The sequence below is a fragment of the Osmerus mordax genome, chromosome 25 (assembly GCF_038355195.1).
Source record: "Osmerus mordax isolate fOsmMor3 chromosome 25, fOsmMor3.pri, whole genome shotgun sequence".
Lineage (NCBI taxonomy): Eukaryota > Metazoa > Chordata > Actinopteri > Osmeriformes > Osmeridae > Osmerus > Osmerus mordax.
The window spans coordinates 4775027-4792708 of record NC_090074.1 but is presented as its reverse complement, the minus strand read 5'-3'; the positions used below and the strand labels follow the sequence as shown (position 1 = coordinate 4792708).

Here is a 17682-nt window from a genome sequence, read left to right as displayed (position 1 = left end):
ATCACAGTGTCCGCTGCGAGCCAACTGGAGCGGAAAAGCCAGTGGAAGTTCAGGAAGCGCGGATGGAGAAAAAAGAGAGGAAAGAAAAAAACTTGGTTCGTGATGAGGTGCTGCAAGGGCAAGATGTCTTCCACATCCCCACACCCAACCCCACACCCACCCACCCACCCCCCCACCCACCCACCCCCGAGCCTGTTTCCTCCATCTCCACCCTGACAGTCTCTGACCTCCATCTACCCCCCCCCCCCCCCTCCCCGGCCCCCTCGCTGCCCGTCTCCCGCGCTCCGGTCCTGCAGCCCTCCTCCACCTGTCCCCCCCCCCCCCTCTCCCCGGGCGCGGGGGCGGCGGGGGCGGCGGGGGCTGAGTAATTCTCCCCGTGATACCTCCTCCTGACCTTTCATTACACCTGAAGGAAGGATGGGGGGATGTTTCTCCCTTCTCCGGGCGTCACTCCCCATTGGCCGTGACGGCTCCCAGTGCATTGCGGGGGCCCTCGCCTGCCTGCATCTTTTACTTCAGCGCTGGGGGTGCGTGTGGGATCCTTTGCTGTCACAGTACAGAGCATCAGGCTTGACCCCCTCCAGGTTGACAGCCGACAGACCTGCTATTTGTTGGCTGTAACACCTCGGAGGAAGATGTCACGGGGCATCAGGACAGCCCATTGTCTAGCTTCCTGGCCCTCAGGACTCTCTCAGCCTGCATCGCCGCCGGATACAGAGGCAGCCAGATGCTTCACACCTATACGCCCCATAATATAATGAACTCCGTTTGGACAGTCAAGTCGATGGCTCATTTGTTTACGACAAAGACGTTGGATCACGTGAAAGAAATCCCGCCCAGCCAGAGTTCACGGTGCCAAAAATCATCGTGTCTCTGTCTGGATTCTGCAACCACCGTGTTGACTATTTCAACAGTTTATTGCGCTCCGTGTGTAATATTCTTTGGGAAGTGTTTTGATTCCGTTGTGACTGAAAACGTGACTGTCTCCAAGCTGCAGGTTAGGCTGTATCTTTTTAGCTAAATAACCAATCACCCACAGCCAAGATGGAAGCACACAGGAGACTCTCTCTCTCTATCCCTCTCTCCCTCCTTCCCTCTCTCTCTTCCTCTCTCTCTCTAGAGAGAGAGCCAATGAGAGAACGTGAGAGAGAGAAAGAGACTTGCTCGCCAACTAGTAACATCCCAACATTGTTGGGAGGGGGGGGGGGGATTGACACGACCGTGGCCGGGGCTGTATATGTGTCACAGTCGTAAAAAAGGCAGCAGTGTTTAATTCGAGGCGCTGTGTACCCTACCCGTCCCCCTCCCCTTTCAAAGCCTCTTTTCTGCAGCTTTTCCTAATTTACACCGAGCCAGAAGAATGGATAATTGCTGACCAGAAAACAGGTTTATTTTGCTATCCTATTAAAACATACATGGTGACAATGTTGTCCTCAGTGTGCTGTGTGCTGTGAGTGTGATCACAGAAGCGACTCTAATGCTGTCGGCTTGACACATCTGAATACGCACGCAGGGGTGGGAATCTCAAAATTAGAACTGGGATCACATTGGTGGCATAACAAACGGGACTTTGTTTTTTTTTAGGAGGGAATTGGGCTCCATACCCCCTCTTGCTCAGGAGTCATAATGTCTTCCTGGTCCCTCAGTGACAGACCCTTTGTCAGTGATGGAGGCTTTGTAGATATTCCTGTGCCTGGGGAATTAGAATTTATTTTTTGATTATTCGAAACAATGGGACTCAAGCTGAGACTGAAATGGGTCACAAATGGATTATGAATTTTTTTGTTTGTTTATTTCCTGACACTACTTTCATTTGCTAATTTTAGACGTGGTAAGTGTTTCGTTATTCGTCGAATCTGTGACAAACCAGGGGTGTCGTTGTTAAGCTTCAAAAAACTAGGTTGCTTTGTCTCGAAACGAGACCACACACTGATGTTCCGGGATATGTCACTCTGACTTGAAGGAGAGCGCTAACCTTGCCGTCGATGTCAACACTTACTGACTGTCTGAGCTTACGATAGGTATGCCATGTGCGTTAATGAGGAAAACATCTCAGACCCACTGCATGGTAACACCTTGCGATGAAGTCAGTCACGGTGTCGTTTTAACTAGCCATAAGTGATACACTGAAGGCCTAATAAACGTATTAATAATGACGGCTTCGGGGGAACCAATGTGTTCTTTTCCAGAAATGTTATGCTTATACGTTGAAGCGCACACACACTTGGGTATACACGAAGGAATAATGCATCCACAAGAAGTGGCGAACGAGCGAAGGAGCACAAGCATGAAGGTGCTTAGTCATCCTGGCTGATACAGGAAGTACTTTTACAGCCCTCGCAAACACCCACACCGTGTGTGAGTAGCCAGGCTGTCGCTACGGCGGTTGGAATTGAAAGGGTACTTCATGACCCCTGGGGTCACAAAGGGTCAAAGGTCACTCTGGGGCCGACAGGGAAAACGGCTGAACGCCATACGTAGGCATGTGGCCGAAACGCACATACAGGCACGAGCCAAAACAAACTCACGACGAAATACGACCAAAATATTTATTCTCATAACTCCCAACACGCCCATAAGCACATTTCCATGATACAAATCCAGCGATGTTCCCATGTACGGTAGCACCGGTTTAACGGTTAGGTGTCAGGATATGTTGTGCAAATTGGCTCAAGATTCTCGTTAGAAGGAGTTCTGATGGGCCTCTTCTCCTTTGCAGTGTTCCTTGGAGGTGGAAAGGTCAATGTGTCCCTGAGGACTAGGGGGAGGGGCAGGGAGGGTGCCACGGCAACGGGGATTGACATTCAGAGGGGGGGGGGGAATGACATTGAGTGTGCCACCCGCATGCCCTGTGGCAATGCACTGCGTGGAGGCAATGTCAGTGTGATCTGACTTTGCCTCTCTCACACACACACACACACACACACGCATCTCCATCACACGTGACTGTCAATCACCTCTCACGTCAACTGCCAGTTAACAAGACGCGCCACCTTCCAGATGTACGCATGCAATGTCTCCCACAGGGCAGATTTAGCCGGGAGATGTCGGGCGCAATTCTTTTGTTGCGTTGTTCGCCCCGAGATAGCGAACATCTGGGAGAAATCTCGCTTTGTAACACAGTTATAAAGAAGCTAACCGGTAATGTAAAAAATAGGTACTACATTTTTTTTTTTATCTGTGTGAAGAGGCACCACAACAGTATCAAGGGAACACATGCAGAAGTGGTTGCTTTCAGATCAAGTTAGGCTCTTCCTGTATGTCTAAAACAAGATATTCCGCATATGGTTTGGCAGAACTGGAGGGGGAAATAAATGTGGAGGCCAAATCCTAATGTGTAAAACCAGTTAAAGCAGTTCTTGTGCAACTGACATGTATAGCCATATATTTAAGACAATATGGAAACACATTACATAGAAAAATAAGTTACAACAGTTAAGGGATGCTTTTCCCATCCCCGATAACCTTACAATGTCAACAAAACACAAAATCCAATTATCTTATTCATACATGGAACAATGACCTTTGACTTAACATTCAAATGGTCAATTCCAATATAACTCATACACCAGAGAAACTGTAAGAAATTGTTTTTTTCCCCTCCAAACCAGAGCTTATCTAAACTGGGGACTATATTTTACAAGATATCTGTATTGTGTCCTACATAAGTCATCTGAACTACAACTCCCAAGGAGAGAGGAGATCAGATACTGGGGTCTAGCGTCAAGGACAGAGAAGCCATTTAGAGGTGGCATTTCAGTCACCGCAGCAGACACTGCCAATCTATCTTTCCTCCACTCCTCTCCTTCCATCCCTCTCTCTTCCCTGCCATTTCAGGCGTTTACTCTCTCTCTCCCCCCCTTTTACCTCTCGCTCTCTTTCCACATTTTTTCCCTCTATTCCACCATCCCCCTCTCCCTGTGACTTGCTGACGAGGCAGCTGGGAGGAAGCTGTGTAATAAAAGGAAGAGCTAATGAAAGGTCACCCGGGGTCACCGTGCTCACATACCTCCACCGGACAAGGGGATGAGAGGTCGGACCACTCCAGGGGGACAAACTGTTTCACTTTTTTTGACTAGAGGGCGTCAAACATTCAAAAGGTCACAAGTAAGGGCACGGGGCTGTGACCCCTGGGTTCAGATTCTGAGCAACCTTGGGGTCAGAGGTCGAGTCAGGAATGCTGGGTAAAGGAGAGGTTGGGGGTTGGGTCAAAGGTGTGGTCTCCATCCTGTCTGGCTGAAGGCTGCTGTGTTAATGAAGGTTTTACTTTGTTTTTGGTAAGAGGCAGGGCTAGGCTTACCTGCGGCAGTGCTCATTACTCAGAATCAAAAATACGCACAAAGGGACTAATGTGATTTTGATTCCGTATAAAAGGAATGAATAAAATATGGAGAGAATCAATACATACCATTAATTCAACTCATACCATCAATTCATAAAGTGTAGTTCAGTCAAATGTAAATGATGAAGTGGGATTTTCAAGTGAAAAAGGGAAATCGCCTGCAGGTCAGTTTACCATTGCTTTGGAGACTCTTGTGGTGATCGACCACACTGGAACATTCAAGCCCCTGACTGAGAACGCTGTACCACACTGAGGTGAACACAAACACTGTAGAATAAGTAAAAAACGATCTCTGCTTCAAAACTCGCTCATTTCCTAATCAATTTACCGTGGGGCTGACTGTAGCATGCAGTCGATTGAATTGAGAATGACAGAAGAAATGAATAGCTACTGCAACTAATTCATCTCACTCGGGAGAAGTGAGATCCCTGTGACACAGCGGAGTCGATGCTGGTGTGAGACTGCCACCATCAGGAGAGCAGTCAAACTGAGCTCACAACCACAACACGCTCTGGCACCTCTGAGCCCGTTACGATGACTGCATCCCGACTGGCATGTGAACGTCACAAAGCACACTGTGACGACACACAGCAGGAAAGAGGTGACCTACTTCTAGCCGTTCACTGTACATCCCGTCATCGTTAATCCAGTACTTCTCCGGTGGGGAGAGTTTTAAGACCGAGTATCATGATTGCAGGACAGGAAACCCCCCCGTAGAGGGCACTGCTGTGCAACCGCAAACTTCAACCCTGCCACCATCTAAATGTCACCTTTTTTCCTCAGGCTATTTCAGTCAAATGTGTTAGAGACGGGGTGAAATCAGTACACGTGCAAAGCGACACCAAGAGGCATATGACACCTGGGAAAAGTACAAACTTTCCTGTCATTCCTTTTTTCATTGGCCAGTTGATTGGATCTCTGGTGCTGTCGGTTAAAGCACTGACCTTCTCCAATTTTCCCGCCTAACTGCACAGCTACCCCTGAGCTTTCTGAACCAACCACGGCAGAAAAACAACAAAACAGACGGCATACTAGACCATTACACTCCATGTAGACCTATTGTGAAAACCAGGCCTGCAATCCTGTCAAGGCGTTTAATCTGATAGAGGGATTAAATATGCTGCTGTGTGTATTAACGAGGCTACTAACCGTATTAAGGTTAATTGGGCCTGTCACAACGAAGACAAACCCATCAAAGTGGAGTCCGTATCCATTCGAGATGAACACGAACCGTGAATAGAAGAGTACCTTTGTGTGTTTCTGTGTACGACTGACAGGACCCATCTCAAAGCGGGGACACTGCAGCTCTGTATGTCTGCGAGTGAGAATGATGACAAAGGACTTTGAGTCTTGCTCCAGCAGAAACCTAATCTAAATCACCCCCCCACACACACACACACACACACACACACACACCCACCCACCCCCCCTCCCGGGCTGTGAGAGCCTAGCGTGAAGGCCAGGGCGCAGACAGACATGCAACACTGAGGGAATCCTCCACACATCCTCTAAACGGCTCAAATGGAGCTGCATGTCGTGGTGGTTGGAGAGCCGTTTCTCACAACACGCACACCTGAAGCGCGACCGGCAGTTTGTCGCAACCTTCAAACGTTGACAACAAGCCCCGCCGATAGTTTCGCGTTTGACAAACAGATCCCGCACCGTGCCTTTGCGGCGGCCACTGTAGCGAGGTGCACCTTTCCAAACTAAAGAAGGTGCCACGAAAGGCAGGGCCTTTTGATCGGGTTTAAGCCTGCTTTTAAATGCGGCCCATGGACATTGTTCCAAGAAGAAATTCTGTGTGAATGTCACATCCACCGACAAATGACAAAGCCCACTGAGGCCAGGCCTCGTCTGGAGAGCAGCGTTCCAGCAGACTAGAGTCACCAGACACCTCAGTCACCTGGCAATTGTCACGGCTGGTAGTCGGTCAACAAGAAAGCAAAGGTCTACCAACGGCACGGCACTACAGTAGATGCAGGACAATTGGATATATGAGTCAATGTCTTTTGCTAGTACATATCTTTGGTAAAGGTTGCCCGAAAACCGTCGTTATAAATGTATGTCGTGAAACAAAAAAAAAATCAACAACTACAATGCAGTATCTGGGTGTTGTGGTAGGCGGTATTCATGTTGACTGTTGGTCTAAATCTTTCAGACTTGACCTAGTTCTGTAGCGGAGCCGCTATGACAGCAGGTTAAGAAACGTGAGGTAAGACGAGGAAACAATGCAGGAACAGAGGAGTCAGGCGAATGAGGGGCCTAATCCTCCTCTCGCTCCCCTGCCCTGTCTAGACACACGCCAGGACAAGACAACAGACTGGCTAACAGACCGGAACGTTCGGACAAAATCCCATCTGTGGAAGGAGAAGGTGGGCTAGACGGTGCGCGCAGGGCAGAGAAGGGAGGAATGGGAAGGGGGGGAGGGGCGGGGGGCAGGGGGGGGGACATATAGAGGACTAAGCCTCACTTCAATTATAACAATAACACTGTTATTATCTGAATCCCCCTCACTGGCATATCTGCTTAAGCCACAGGAGAGCCCTGGGAATCCAAACCCATGTAAGTCATCTGTCCATGGAATGACAAAGAAATCACATCGGTATAATACCCACGTTTGTATTTATATATTGAATGGATTTGTTTTGCCAAAATATGGGCCCAATATGGCGAGTAATCTGAGAAATTGCTTCTCTGAAAATAGGTCAATGGGTCTGTAAATCCCGCATGAGTTGGACTCTTACTTTGAATGGAGTCCCCTTAAACTGAAGGTGTTCATGAAAGTAATACATTTCACATTTACATATAATTCGATGATTAAATTGATGGCAGAATTTAAAAAAAGGTTTTTGGTGTGCCTGGTAAAGGTTTTTCATGTCAACTTCAGAACACTTTCAAGGTCTGGAAGAATATATGTACGTACATCAAGTCACACTATACAATTTCTCCTTATTTGTACGTTGAATTGTAAATCTCACTTTGACTTCGCAGTTCGTATTGGACATCTAATGAAACATTCACAAAGATAAGGGACAGAAATGTGCATCTCCCACGAGCAACTCATTCCTTCACCCAATCATAATGATGACAGGGTGAGGGACAATGATAACAGCACCCCCATAACAAAAAGAGCTTGAGAGGTTCGTTTGTTTTGTCGTCGTGTGCAGCCCCTGCTGGGAGTGTGATTACGGGTAGTTGTGTGAGAGAGGCGTCTTGGACAGTAAACGCTCGCTGCAGCTATTGGATTATGTGAGGGTTTTAAACTGGAATTAAGCTGAGGCCGTAGCAGCCTATTGAGCCGGGGAGCCTGTGTGTGCATGTGCCTCGGGTGGGCGTGTGCGAACGCGTGTTTGCGTGTTTGTGTGCCGTGGGTGTTCACACCACGCACACGATCTATTGTCTGTCGCCGGAGATGGCAGAGTAAGGGACAGCGTGGAACATGAATTTCTTCTGCTTCTCACTGGTAAGACACAACCTCTTTAAAATGGGATTGTCTATTTCCATGTTTGACGCAGTCAACCGGACAACTTTTGCAAGTCAGTTGGTGAAGTCAGCCTGCCAGCGTTCCCAGGGGTGTCGATTGGAGGCTGTCGGCTGAGCGGGGTCAGACTGGACACTTAAATGCTGTTGACAGCACTCTGAAATGGAATCTTCCAGAAGAGAGACATAAAAGGGATTTAACTTTTACTTTGGTTGAACTTCAAAAAGTTAGCAAGAAATGCTGGCATTGTGTGTTTCTCATGTTGCATTACATTTTAGTGGACAGAAACAATGACATGAAAGAATGAACTAAAATCGATATTATATCAGTTTATTAGTAGAACTGTTAGTGTAAGACGCGATGAGGGTTGTGTATGATGTAGATACTGAGTTTTAAGCAAATGCCTATTTGCCAAACTATCTTTCTTTGAGGCAAGCTGGGGGTATCATACAAAAGTGACTCATATTCAAGAAAAACTGCAGAATCTAAATGAAACAGCACAGTAAAAAAGGGGACACGGAGATATGGTACTATATAATTTGTTATATTATTATTGGAGCAGAATACATATCGCCAGGTTACGCACAGCAGAGAGGAACACGTTCTATTCATGGATTAAGACAAAATCACGCTGGGTCAAGAATAATCCCCAATGTTCGCAGTGTGAAGTGAGAGGAATGCGACTGCATGTGTCTGTTCCCTAGACATTAGAACTGTGTCACAGTGCAAGAGAGAGCACTAAATTCAGTCAAGGCCAGCACTATGGTTTCCAGGACAACCAAGTCAGGACAACCGAGACATAAGTGAAAAAAATCATGTCACTCTTAAGGAGTTTCCATACGGTCACAGAATGTAACTACGGAACACACAGCCACTAATTCATGTGTCAGCGACAGCCCATGGCACCTAAACAGCTCAAGGGGTCAAAGGGCAACTCCCACACTTGAGCAGGGTCTGGGTGATCTGATGAGATGGTCCATAAGCTCACCCAGAGATGTGATGGCCTGGCTTTGATCTGGAAACGATACGACTGTCCTCTAGAGAGTTCTAGAGGAGCAGGAGCGATCAGTATCATCACCTGTTCTGTTGTCTGTGACAGGGATTTATGGAATTTATGTCTCGGTTTTATTTTCTCCCCAACTGTATTCACTGTAGGTTAACTCTGGCAATGCAAGACACTGGATAGTGTTGCGGACTAGCTGAGTTGTGTGGTCTAATCCAGTCAAGTCTGTACCGATAAGGTTTCAAGACTTATCTCAAAAAACACCTGTTCCAATAACATGCAACCCACTCAAGGACTGGAGGCAAAATCAGACTCGACTAGAACAGCTGCTTGTTCTACATTGTCCCCAAGCAGATGGTTTTAGAGAAAAATAAGCTTAGACATTTAAAGATTCAAATAATCTACCATCCAACAGGGCAACGACAGCTCGTACAATCAGAACCGGAACATTCCCAGAGCCTTTGTGAGCTTGAAGTGTAACCTCTGCTAACGCTACTGTTCCCAATTCAGGAGGGCTCCACCGACAGCCTGTACGAACCCAGTCAAGGCAGGTCTCTCATCAGGGACTTGATCCCCGCCCGCAACAGAAGTCCATCTCTCCCGAGGAACAAGGAGAAGTGGCGAGGCTCCGATCCCAACCTCTCCTCGGTGAGTAACACGACTTTGTCGCACGGCCAAGCAACCACAGGCGAGGAGTCTTCCCCTGGTGACCTGGAACTGGAGACGGCCGGGATTCCTCAGGTCAGGGGATGGGTGCACCGGCGTGTTCCGTAAGCCGTACGTCCAGAAACCTCAGAGGGAACCGCTGAAGCTTTTCATTCACAGGAGTTACTGTACGAGCCTCACAGTGTATTGTTTAGCTCTTCAGTCTCTCTCAAAGAGGTCTCCGTCATTCGCACCGTCGTGTAAACTGTAAACGATTAGCATTTCTGAACATGCTCCACCTTTTGAAGTGCATAGACCCTGACGCTGTGTTGATGTCTAATATTTCTCTGTGTCTCCCAGGAACAGCCTCAGGCACACCCAGCTCATTCAAGGAAGAAAAAGACAAGGTAGGGGAACTTCCTGACTTATCTGATGAACTCGGTCCCGTCCCCTGTTTCAAATCAAACTGAGGGCTTACACTTCAAAATACTCGTATGCTGAGTTGTAATCCTGCGGATGACAATTTACTGTAAGAAGCCGCTCTCAACATGGTCACTATCACCACACCTGTGATCATGGTGTTCCCTCTCAAAGCGTTTGCCTTAAAGTGTATTTTGGATGAAGTAGCCTCCGTTAACTATAGCTTTCTGATGTTCCACTGAAGGTTTTCAAGATGTGCCTTTTTTCTCTCTCCTAAGATCAACAAACAAAACCCGTATTCTTAACTTGCGGTTAGTCAGAGCCAATGTCAGTGAGCGCGGCCTTTGTTTCGTCACGCATTTGAAAAACGGGAAGATTTCTGATGGCCCTGTTGGTTTTAGTAATTTTATACAGAACACTGAAAACCTGGTTCCTAGAACAAATTCGGCAAAGTGTGAATACTGGGAAGAGCCCAAAGTGTACAGTTTGTGAAACAATTGGGTCATAACAAAGTGTATTAAAAGAGAGCTATCGCTTGCTGTGTGTGTGAGTGACTATAGTATCATTTGTGATGTGAGAAACCATGTCAGACATTTCAATGATTTAGCTGTTTGAAAGTAATTTTGATGTTGAAAATTAAGAATGTAGCATTTTATACTGATTACAGAAGACAACCTTTGTCTGATTGTTTCTGTGTCATAACAGGTCACACGTACCAACATCAACACTGGAGAATGAAACAAGAGGTTTGTAATGAAATCAATCAGTTTAGTGTCTGTATAGTGTTTTACACAACAATAAACCAAATATAATTTGTCTGTTTTTTTTCTCGCCTTGTTACTGATACGAATCCATTAATGGAATCTTTCTCTCTGCTAAACCCTGTTGCAGAGAACACAGACAGAGATCCTCTCTCCTGGCAGACATCCAGAGACAAGACAGATTCTGTTTTCAACCATAACAATCACAACGAAGGTACAAACATGTGTCCAGTACATGGCTAGCTAAACTAAACATGTTAGCTAAAGCGGAAAATTGTCATCAAATCCGAAATGGTGTGGAAAATGTGTGTTCTTTTCCCAAGGCAGCAATGAATAAAGCGACTATGTTTATGTGTTATTAACGATGTTATGTAAAGTGATGTAACAGTGATACTCTAAATGATACGATATAATTTGCCCTACATTGGCGCAGCAAAGCTGCAAAGCAACGGCAAAGCTGCATACCAAGCGATTGAAAATCATTTTCGAGGTAGAAAAGTGTGTCTGAACTCGACTCTGTCTGACCAGAGGCGGGCACAGTCTCCTGCCAGAGCGTTGTGCCGTCTGCCGAACACAGAGAGGAGCAGCTGAACCTGGGGAGAAGACAAGAACACCCTTTAACACAGGTAGGCTACGACTGGGCACATCGACGTCATCAAATCGATTCAAATGAATGTATTTCTATTTCTATTTGACAGATGGTTCAAATGGTTAGGCATTTCCTAAAACAGCACTCTTGCCTCCATTACCTTGATAAACACTTTTGGGTCAACGTCATGTAACCACAATCCTGATTTACTGTCAGTGTTCATCATGAGTGACACAGCGTGGCCTTGTACAAGTGGCCCAGAAACTGGGTGACATAAGAGTGTGTGTGCAACGGCAGCCTGTTTTCTAACTGGTGCTTTTTTCTGTGAAGGGAGTCAACTTTGAAGCATGGAAACCAAACTATGAGCACAGTGACTGCAATCGGCAAGATCTGGTGAGTGACATATACCATCAGAATCTCCCAGGATTTCTGAGCCGTCAGTGAGAAACGGACAAATGTTTCCTATCTTATCTTCTTTCAAACCACTTCAAGAATCTCACAATTCGCCTAGCACAAGGGTTACAGTGATCTTTTCGGTATATCTAATCTTTGCCAGTCCCGTGGTGACCAAAAGCAAGATAGGTTTGAGCTATCCCAATTTGGGTCTATCGTGCATGTAGCTTAGCATTATTTTACAATGGTAGCACGCACCGCTAACTGCAGAGGTCCACATGACCGTGTGTGATTCAGTACAGATGGCAGAGTGCGGCTCTGGTAATCCCTCATCCCCAGTACCCGTCATCTCACGTGGGTCTGCGTGGATCCACTGTGGGTGTCTCTGGGATCTGGAGGGATGAAGTGTACAAATTCCCCCTCATCCACAGTACGCACCCACCAGTCACACCAAGCCGTAATCACAATACATATTGGGGGACACACATCCCCCCCAATATTCAAATCTGGTCAAAATGTCCCCCCCAATATATTGAAATATAATAATATAATATATAATATAATATATAATATAAAAATATAAATTTGCTACGCTAAAACAGGCAACCACGCATGCTGTCTGAAATTATAATAAATAAATAAAAATTGTCCCCCCAATGTTGACTCCATGGCTACAGCCTTGAGTCACACTAACCTCCAAGATCTGTTTTGACCTCTATCTATTGTACTGGGCCAGTCACCACGGTGACGCCTGCTTTGGACTAAATCGGAACGTTTTGGGACAAATTGACATTGGCTTCACATTTCTAATGACCTGTGCTATGAATTGTTGCTAATAGCAACCAATTCTAATCATGTGGTACTGGCCTACAAGCCTTCTTAAAGGGTTCGCCTCACTTGTTGGCCCTTGAAGAAGCACATGAAGTGAAACGAGGTCATGAATTTAGCTTGTGTGCATGGAGGCTTTATTACAGACACTTCACTCTGTGTATCTGTTAGAACACGGAATCAATTCCTTAATTAACTGACAGAGCCGTGGCCTTGCAGCAAATCGGTCACCCAGCAACCATTTGACCACCGAGTCGGCGTCTAACTTAACTTTTTTAAACTAAAGCTACAGAGAGAACCCCCCCCCCCCCCAGGGTAAACATGTTTGCTGGGTACAAGCACTTTCTACTGTATCACTTCAGCAAGCTACTCAGTCTTCGCATGACGTGAATATTAACCGTGGTGCCTGATGTGGCTGAACGACCGTGGGTTGTGTTGCAGACCGGGGAAGCGGAGGAGGAACTGAAGGGGACTTTGAAGAGGATACAGAGGCTGGTGAAAGCGAAGAGGGGGAGCGGTGCGGAGGAGGGGAAGACTGCCTCGGACAGCAGTGGTGGGTAAACATCAAGACACCGAAGGCACGATTCGTTTGGGGAATTCTTGTGTGCGGTATGAATCGAAAAAACCCATCCTCCGTTCCCCTTGCTCAGGTCATTTGGCAGACAACGTCTTCACAGAGGACAGCCCGGTCATAACCTGCATTGGGCTGAGTAAGAAGACAGACAAGAAGCCGGTCAAGGCGGCCTCGTTGCCGCGGCGGCAGCCGGCCCAGGGGAGCAGAGGAGGATCCGGAGAAGGAGAGTGGTCCTTAGGGGCTCACGCCCACCGCTGGAGCCCCACCGAAGTCCCTGCGCCCTGGGACCCCCCGTACCATACCTGCCCCCGTCTCCGGGTGGAGCTCCATGGTTTGGACTTTACTCTGCCTCGGGCCACAGACTGGGAGCGCTTCGAGAGCCTGGTGCAGGAGCTGGACGGCAAACAGGCCGAGCTGGCCCCGCCTCCCCGGGTCATCCGCTCCATCACCGACGTGGACATCTCCGACTCCATGGTGAGGAGAAACGGGAGGGGTTGACGAAACAATTAGTTTTTTTGAACGGCATCACGTTTCCGAACACAACATCACCTGGTCTCTCCTGCCAATGAAAGAGGTCCCTGCTTCCATAATGTTCAAACGGCCATGTAGCAGATTATCAAAGGGAAGCCCACAATGATCACTGAGATGAATCTAAGCAGGGGACCAGTACGCAGCAGTCCATTGCTTTCATCTTTATCAATGCTCACTCCGATTATGATTTCACACAATAAAGATAGTGCAGACAAGCTCCTGACCAATTTTAGAGAGGGCTTTGGCATGAACAGGCCTAGCATGGTATTTCCACAACAACAGAGAAGTAGTAAGTGCATTAAAACTGAAAAACAAGGTGACATAACTCACTATATTTAATATGCTCCGTTTTATTTAAAACCATTTTTGATAACATTTCATTTTATCTTTATTGAAGCGAATGAAAAAGGGGCCGTATGACATAATCCACAGCTCAAAACACTATATCCAGAAGGGCAGAAGATTAGAGAAACTGTCCAATATGTCTGCCTGGAAAATACAGACGGGAGTGTTTTCGCTGCCTTAAAAATAAACACAGATAACATTCCCGGCTGAGTTATCACAACACATCCGAACCCATTTGAATCTGTAATCTCTCTTCTCTCCCAGCGCTCCAGCGGCTACGGGAGATTCACCGGCCCGACGCTACACGCATCGCCGACGAAGCCGAAATACGGAGGGACGCTGGTATGCGGAGCGCCCGTACCACGACGTGAAACTCCGAGTGACATTTTCGAATTCATTCGATTCGTGAATGCATCGGAATTCCTCGGGAGGAATGCGTTGACGTGTTCCTCGTGTGCTTGCAGTCTGCAGGGAGAGAACACGTGGGGAGTGGACAGACCAGTCCAGGGAGTTTGGGGAGGAGGATTAAAGTCGTTTCCCACACCGTGTGCGAGAGGACGGGGAAGAGTCACGTCACAGCCCTGTCCGGAGAAACGGTCAGTGACAAAGACGACAGCAAACTCTTTATCACCTCCCGTACACAAAACACGACAGGCCGTCGAACGAATAGTGGAGCTTTATCCCAGAACAGCCTGACGCCTCATCCTAACAATAAGATGCTCAGGCCACTCGAGGTGACAGACAGAGAGAAGGGGGATTAAAAGTTTGACGAGCGAGTTTACGACGCTCGAGAGCTTTTAGCCCAGAGACCTACATGCAGGAGCCCAAAAGAGACGGAGCCCACGTCTACGTCTTGTCACCCTATGATCTGTTTACCAAGCTGTTCATGTGTCTGAAAAGAGACAGCTCTGGTGTCCTACCGCAACAGGAGGTGGAAAGCCTCCTATTACGAAGCACACAGGAGCAGGTATAGAGAGATTAGATACACCTTAGCTATAAATGGCAAGGCAGCTCTCCCCAGATTAAAGACTTTGCTTGGCAGAAGAGCTCCGTGCCCCGGCATGAACCGGGAAGCTGAGCTCCTTCGGCCCGCGAGGAAATCAAACAAGGAGCAGCTTAGGGGTCCCGCCGCAGCCTCCTGATTGGTTTTAGGCTCTCCTCGCTCTTAGACCTCCTCGCTCGCCCTTCCGTCGCGGGAGGGCGAGCGAGGAGGCCTAAGGTCTTCTAGGAGGTGAACGGGGAAAGGGTAAGCAACTAAAGTCGGTTTGTTTTTGTTCCCCTCAGGGACGGAGCGGGGGGGAGAGGAGCGAGGGAGGCCGAGGAGGGGCCGACGGGGGTCGGTCGTTCGGGAGCGGACGCCGGACGTCCAGGAACTCCCTGGGAAGCCTGTACAGTCTCAACAGCGGGCAGAGCTCCTCCAGTAAGCAGCCGCGGCGTCGAGCCAACGCACCCTCCCGCTCCATCTCCACACTCTCCTTTTCTCGTTACGCAACTTTGGTTTATGGACAGAGGTCGACGTTGACACCGGCCATGCCTGCCAGATAGCTAAGCAATTACGCTGATGGCACCTTCATCCCAAATATAGTTGTGGTGGCCTGGACGGCGGGTTTGGATTGGACACATGAACCCTTCAGTGTGTTGCTGCCCTTAAATGACTCTCTCTCTCCTCCTCTCGTCTGTGCCTACGACTGATACAAGGTGAATGAATGAACCTGATGACGGTGAGCCATGCTCTTTGTGTGCTGTTATACAGGTGGAGTCACCAGTGGGTCGGATGGCTTCAGTAACAGAGACAGCCTCAGACTGGACGAGGAACATCCCTACCCTGGCCAGTTCTGTGGTAGAGCCAGGGTCCACACGGAGTTTGTCCCCAGTCCATACGACACCGAATCCCTCAAACTCAATGTAATCTAGCGGCCGGGGGTTCTCGACAATGCAAGGGTCCTGTTTGTGTTGATAAATGAGAGTTATCATGTGACATTTTTCTGCTCTCCATTAAAGGTAGGCGACACCATTGACATCATCAGCAAACCCCCCATGGGAATCTGGACTGGCATACTAAACGGCAAACTGGGTAACTTCAAATTTGTCTATGTGGACGTCCTGGTGGACAAGGAGCCCGAGCTGCCCAGGAAAATGAGACCACCGAGGAGAAGCCCTCCACCCCAGCCAAGAACTTTACATGAACTCTTGACACGCCTTAACCTGGAGGTACCCTCTCTTTTCCCCACACACGCACGTTTTATACACATACGGGACTGTGCAAAAGTCTTAGGCACAAATAAAAGATCATTCAAATATTATAATTTCAATATTTCTGTCAGCATACGGAAGAAAACATGTCAAGAATCTTCGGTGCCCAATACTTTTGCCCAGTACTGTACGTCACTTCTGATTTGGAACCAGGAAAATACAACTCCGTTATAGCAAACAAACACCATTGTTCAAAACACCTGACACCCAAAACATTGGTCTGTTTTGGGGACTGAAGTAGAGTATTTGTTTTGGTGTTGTAGGAGTACGTCTCCCCTCTACTCCTGAATGGCTACCACACCGTCGAGGACCTGCGACAGCTGAGAGACGAGCACCTGATGGAGCTTAACGTAACTGATCTGGAACACAGGCATCGCCTGTTGGCTGCCTTCCACTGCCTCGAAGAACCCCAATGTGAGGAAACGTGGGAATTACTGGGCCTCCGAAGCATCCTAGGGGCTTCTGGCGGAAGCCGCGTTAAAAGTAACCGCAGATGTGATGGAGGAGGAGTGAACAGGAGTGTCCATAACGTGGTCGGTTTTGACAGTGCATCGTGTCAGACTGTATCCTAACTCTTCCAGGTTGCGCGGTCACAGTGGAAGGGTTACATTTACATTTAGTCATTTAGCAGACGCTCTTATCCAGAGCGACTTACAGTAAGTACAGGGACATTCCCCCCCGAGGCAAGTAGGGTGAAGTGCCTCGCCCAAGGATACAATGTCATTTCGCACGGCCAGGAATCGAACCGGCAACCTTCTGATTACTAGCCCGATTCCCTAACCGCTCTGCCACCTGACTCAAAACCATGCACTGGCCATTAGCACCAGACCAGCCCCCCAAGGAAACATTCCTTGGCAGCTGCTGCTGCTACACCACGCCAAGGTTAACCCCTCCTCTTCCTCTCCTCCTTGCAGGGAACGATCAGAAGGGAGGCGGGGCTAACCAGGAGGCTGGCTCTCCCACGGCGAGCATCACGACCAACCTGAAAGACCATCCCAGGGACTCCGGTTGCTACATGCCGTCCGACTGCTGCGACGCCGAGCAGACCGAACTGCCATCCGGTTATCCTTCCCTGACCGTCTCCTAATGATCGGTTACTTCACTTAATATACGTCCATCCTTTGACGATGCGTTTTTACAGTGCAGCACAGCCCAGTAGTTTTAGGCTACGTGTAGCTGAAGGCGAAAAATGGTTTCATCTTGTTTCAGCGAGACTGTTGAAGGTGTGTTCTTTGTGGTGAAATGTCACTGTCTACCTCTGCTGTTCCTTTGTTAAGCAATGTCCGTTTCCATGGTGAAGTGAATATGTACAATGTAAACTGAGTCAGTGAGTGACTGTATATGTTGGAAATATACAGTAGTAAAAAGGAATTTACAACTTTCTCACTTGGATTTAAAGGATACAATTATTCTTTTTTACCTTTGTTAACTATAGATTTAGTTCATTGCTGGCTAATTCGTTTTTCAACAGTAATCCTTAATGTTAAGTCATACCACAATCATACCTCAATCTGGCA

The 17682-nt window shown here is 47.8% G+C and overlaps 1 protein-coding gene across 1 annotated transcript; it reads left to right on the top strand.

Moving 5' to 3' along the window:
* The first annotated feature begins 7710 nt into the window (after positions 1 to 7710).
* Positions 7711 to 17547, top strand: LOC136933688 (SAM and SH3 domain-containing protein 1-like). Its single transcript, XM_067229177.1, has 16 exons — positions 7711 to 7805; positions 9337 to 9474; positions 9832 to 9878; positions 10597 to 10637; positions 10783 to 10866; positions 11181 to 11278; positions 11572 to 11634; positions 12904 to 13015; positions 13113 to 13510; positions 14177 to 14254; positions 14377 to 14508; positions 15197 to 15332; positions 15666 to 15817; positions 15914 to 16123; positions 16429 to 16579; positions 17080 to 17547. The coding sequence occupies exons 1-16, from the start codon at positions 7782 to 7784 to the stop codon at positions 17250 to 17252; spliced, it is 2037 nt and encodes a 678-aa protein (XP_067085278.1). The 5' UTR covers positions 7711 to 7781; the 3' UTR covers positions 17253 to 17547.
* Positions 17548 to 17682: the final 135 nt, after the last annotated feature.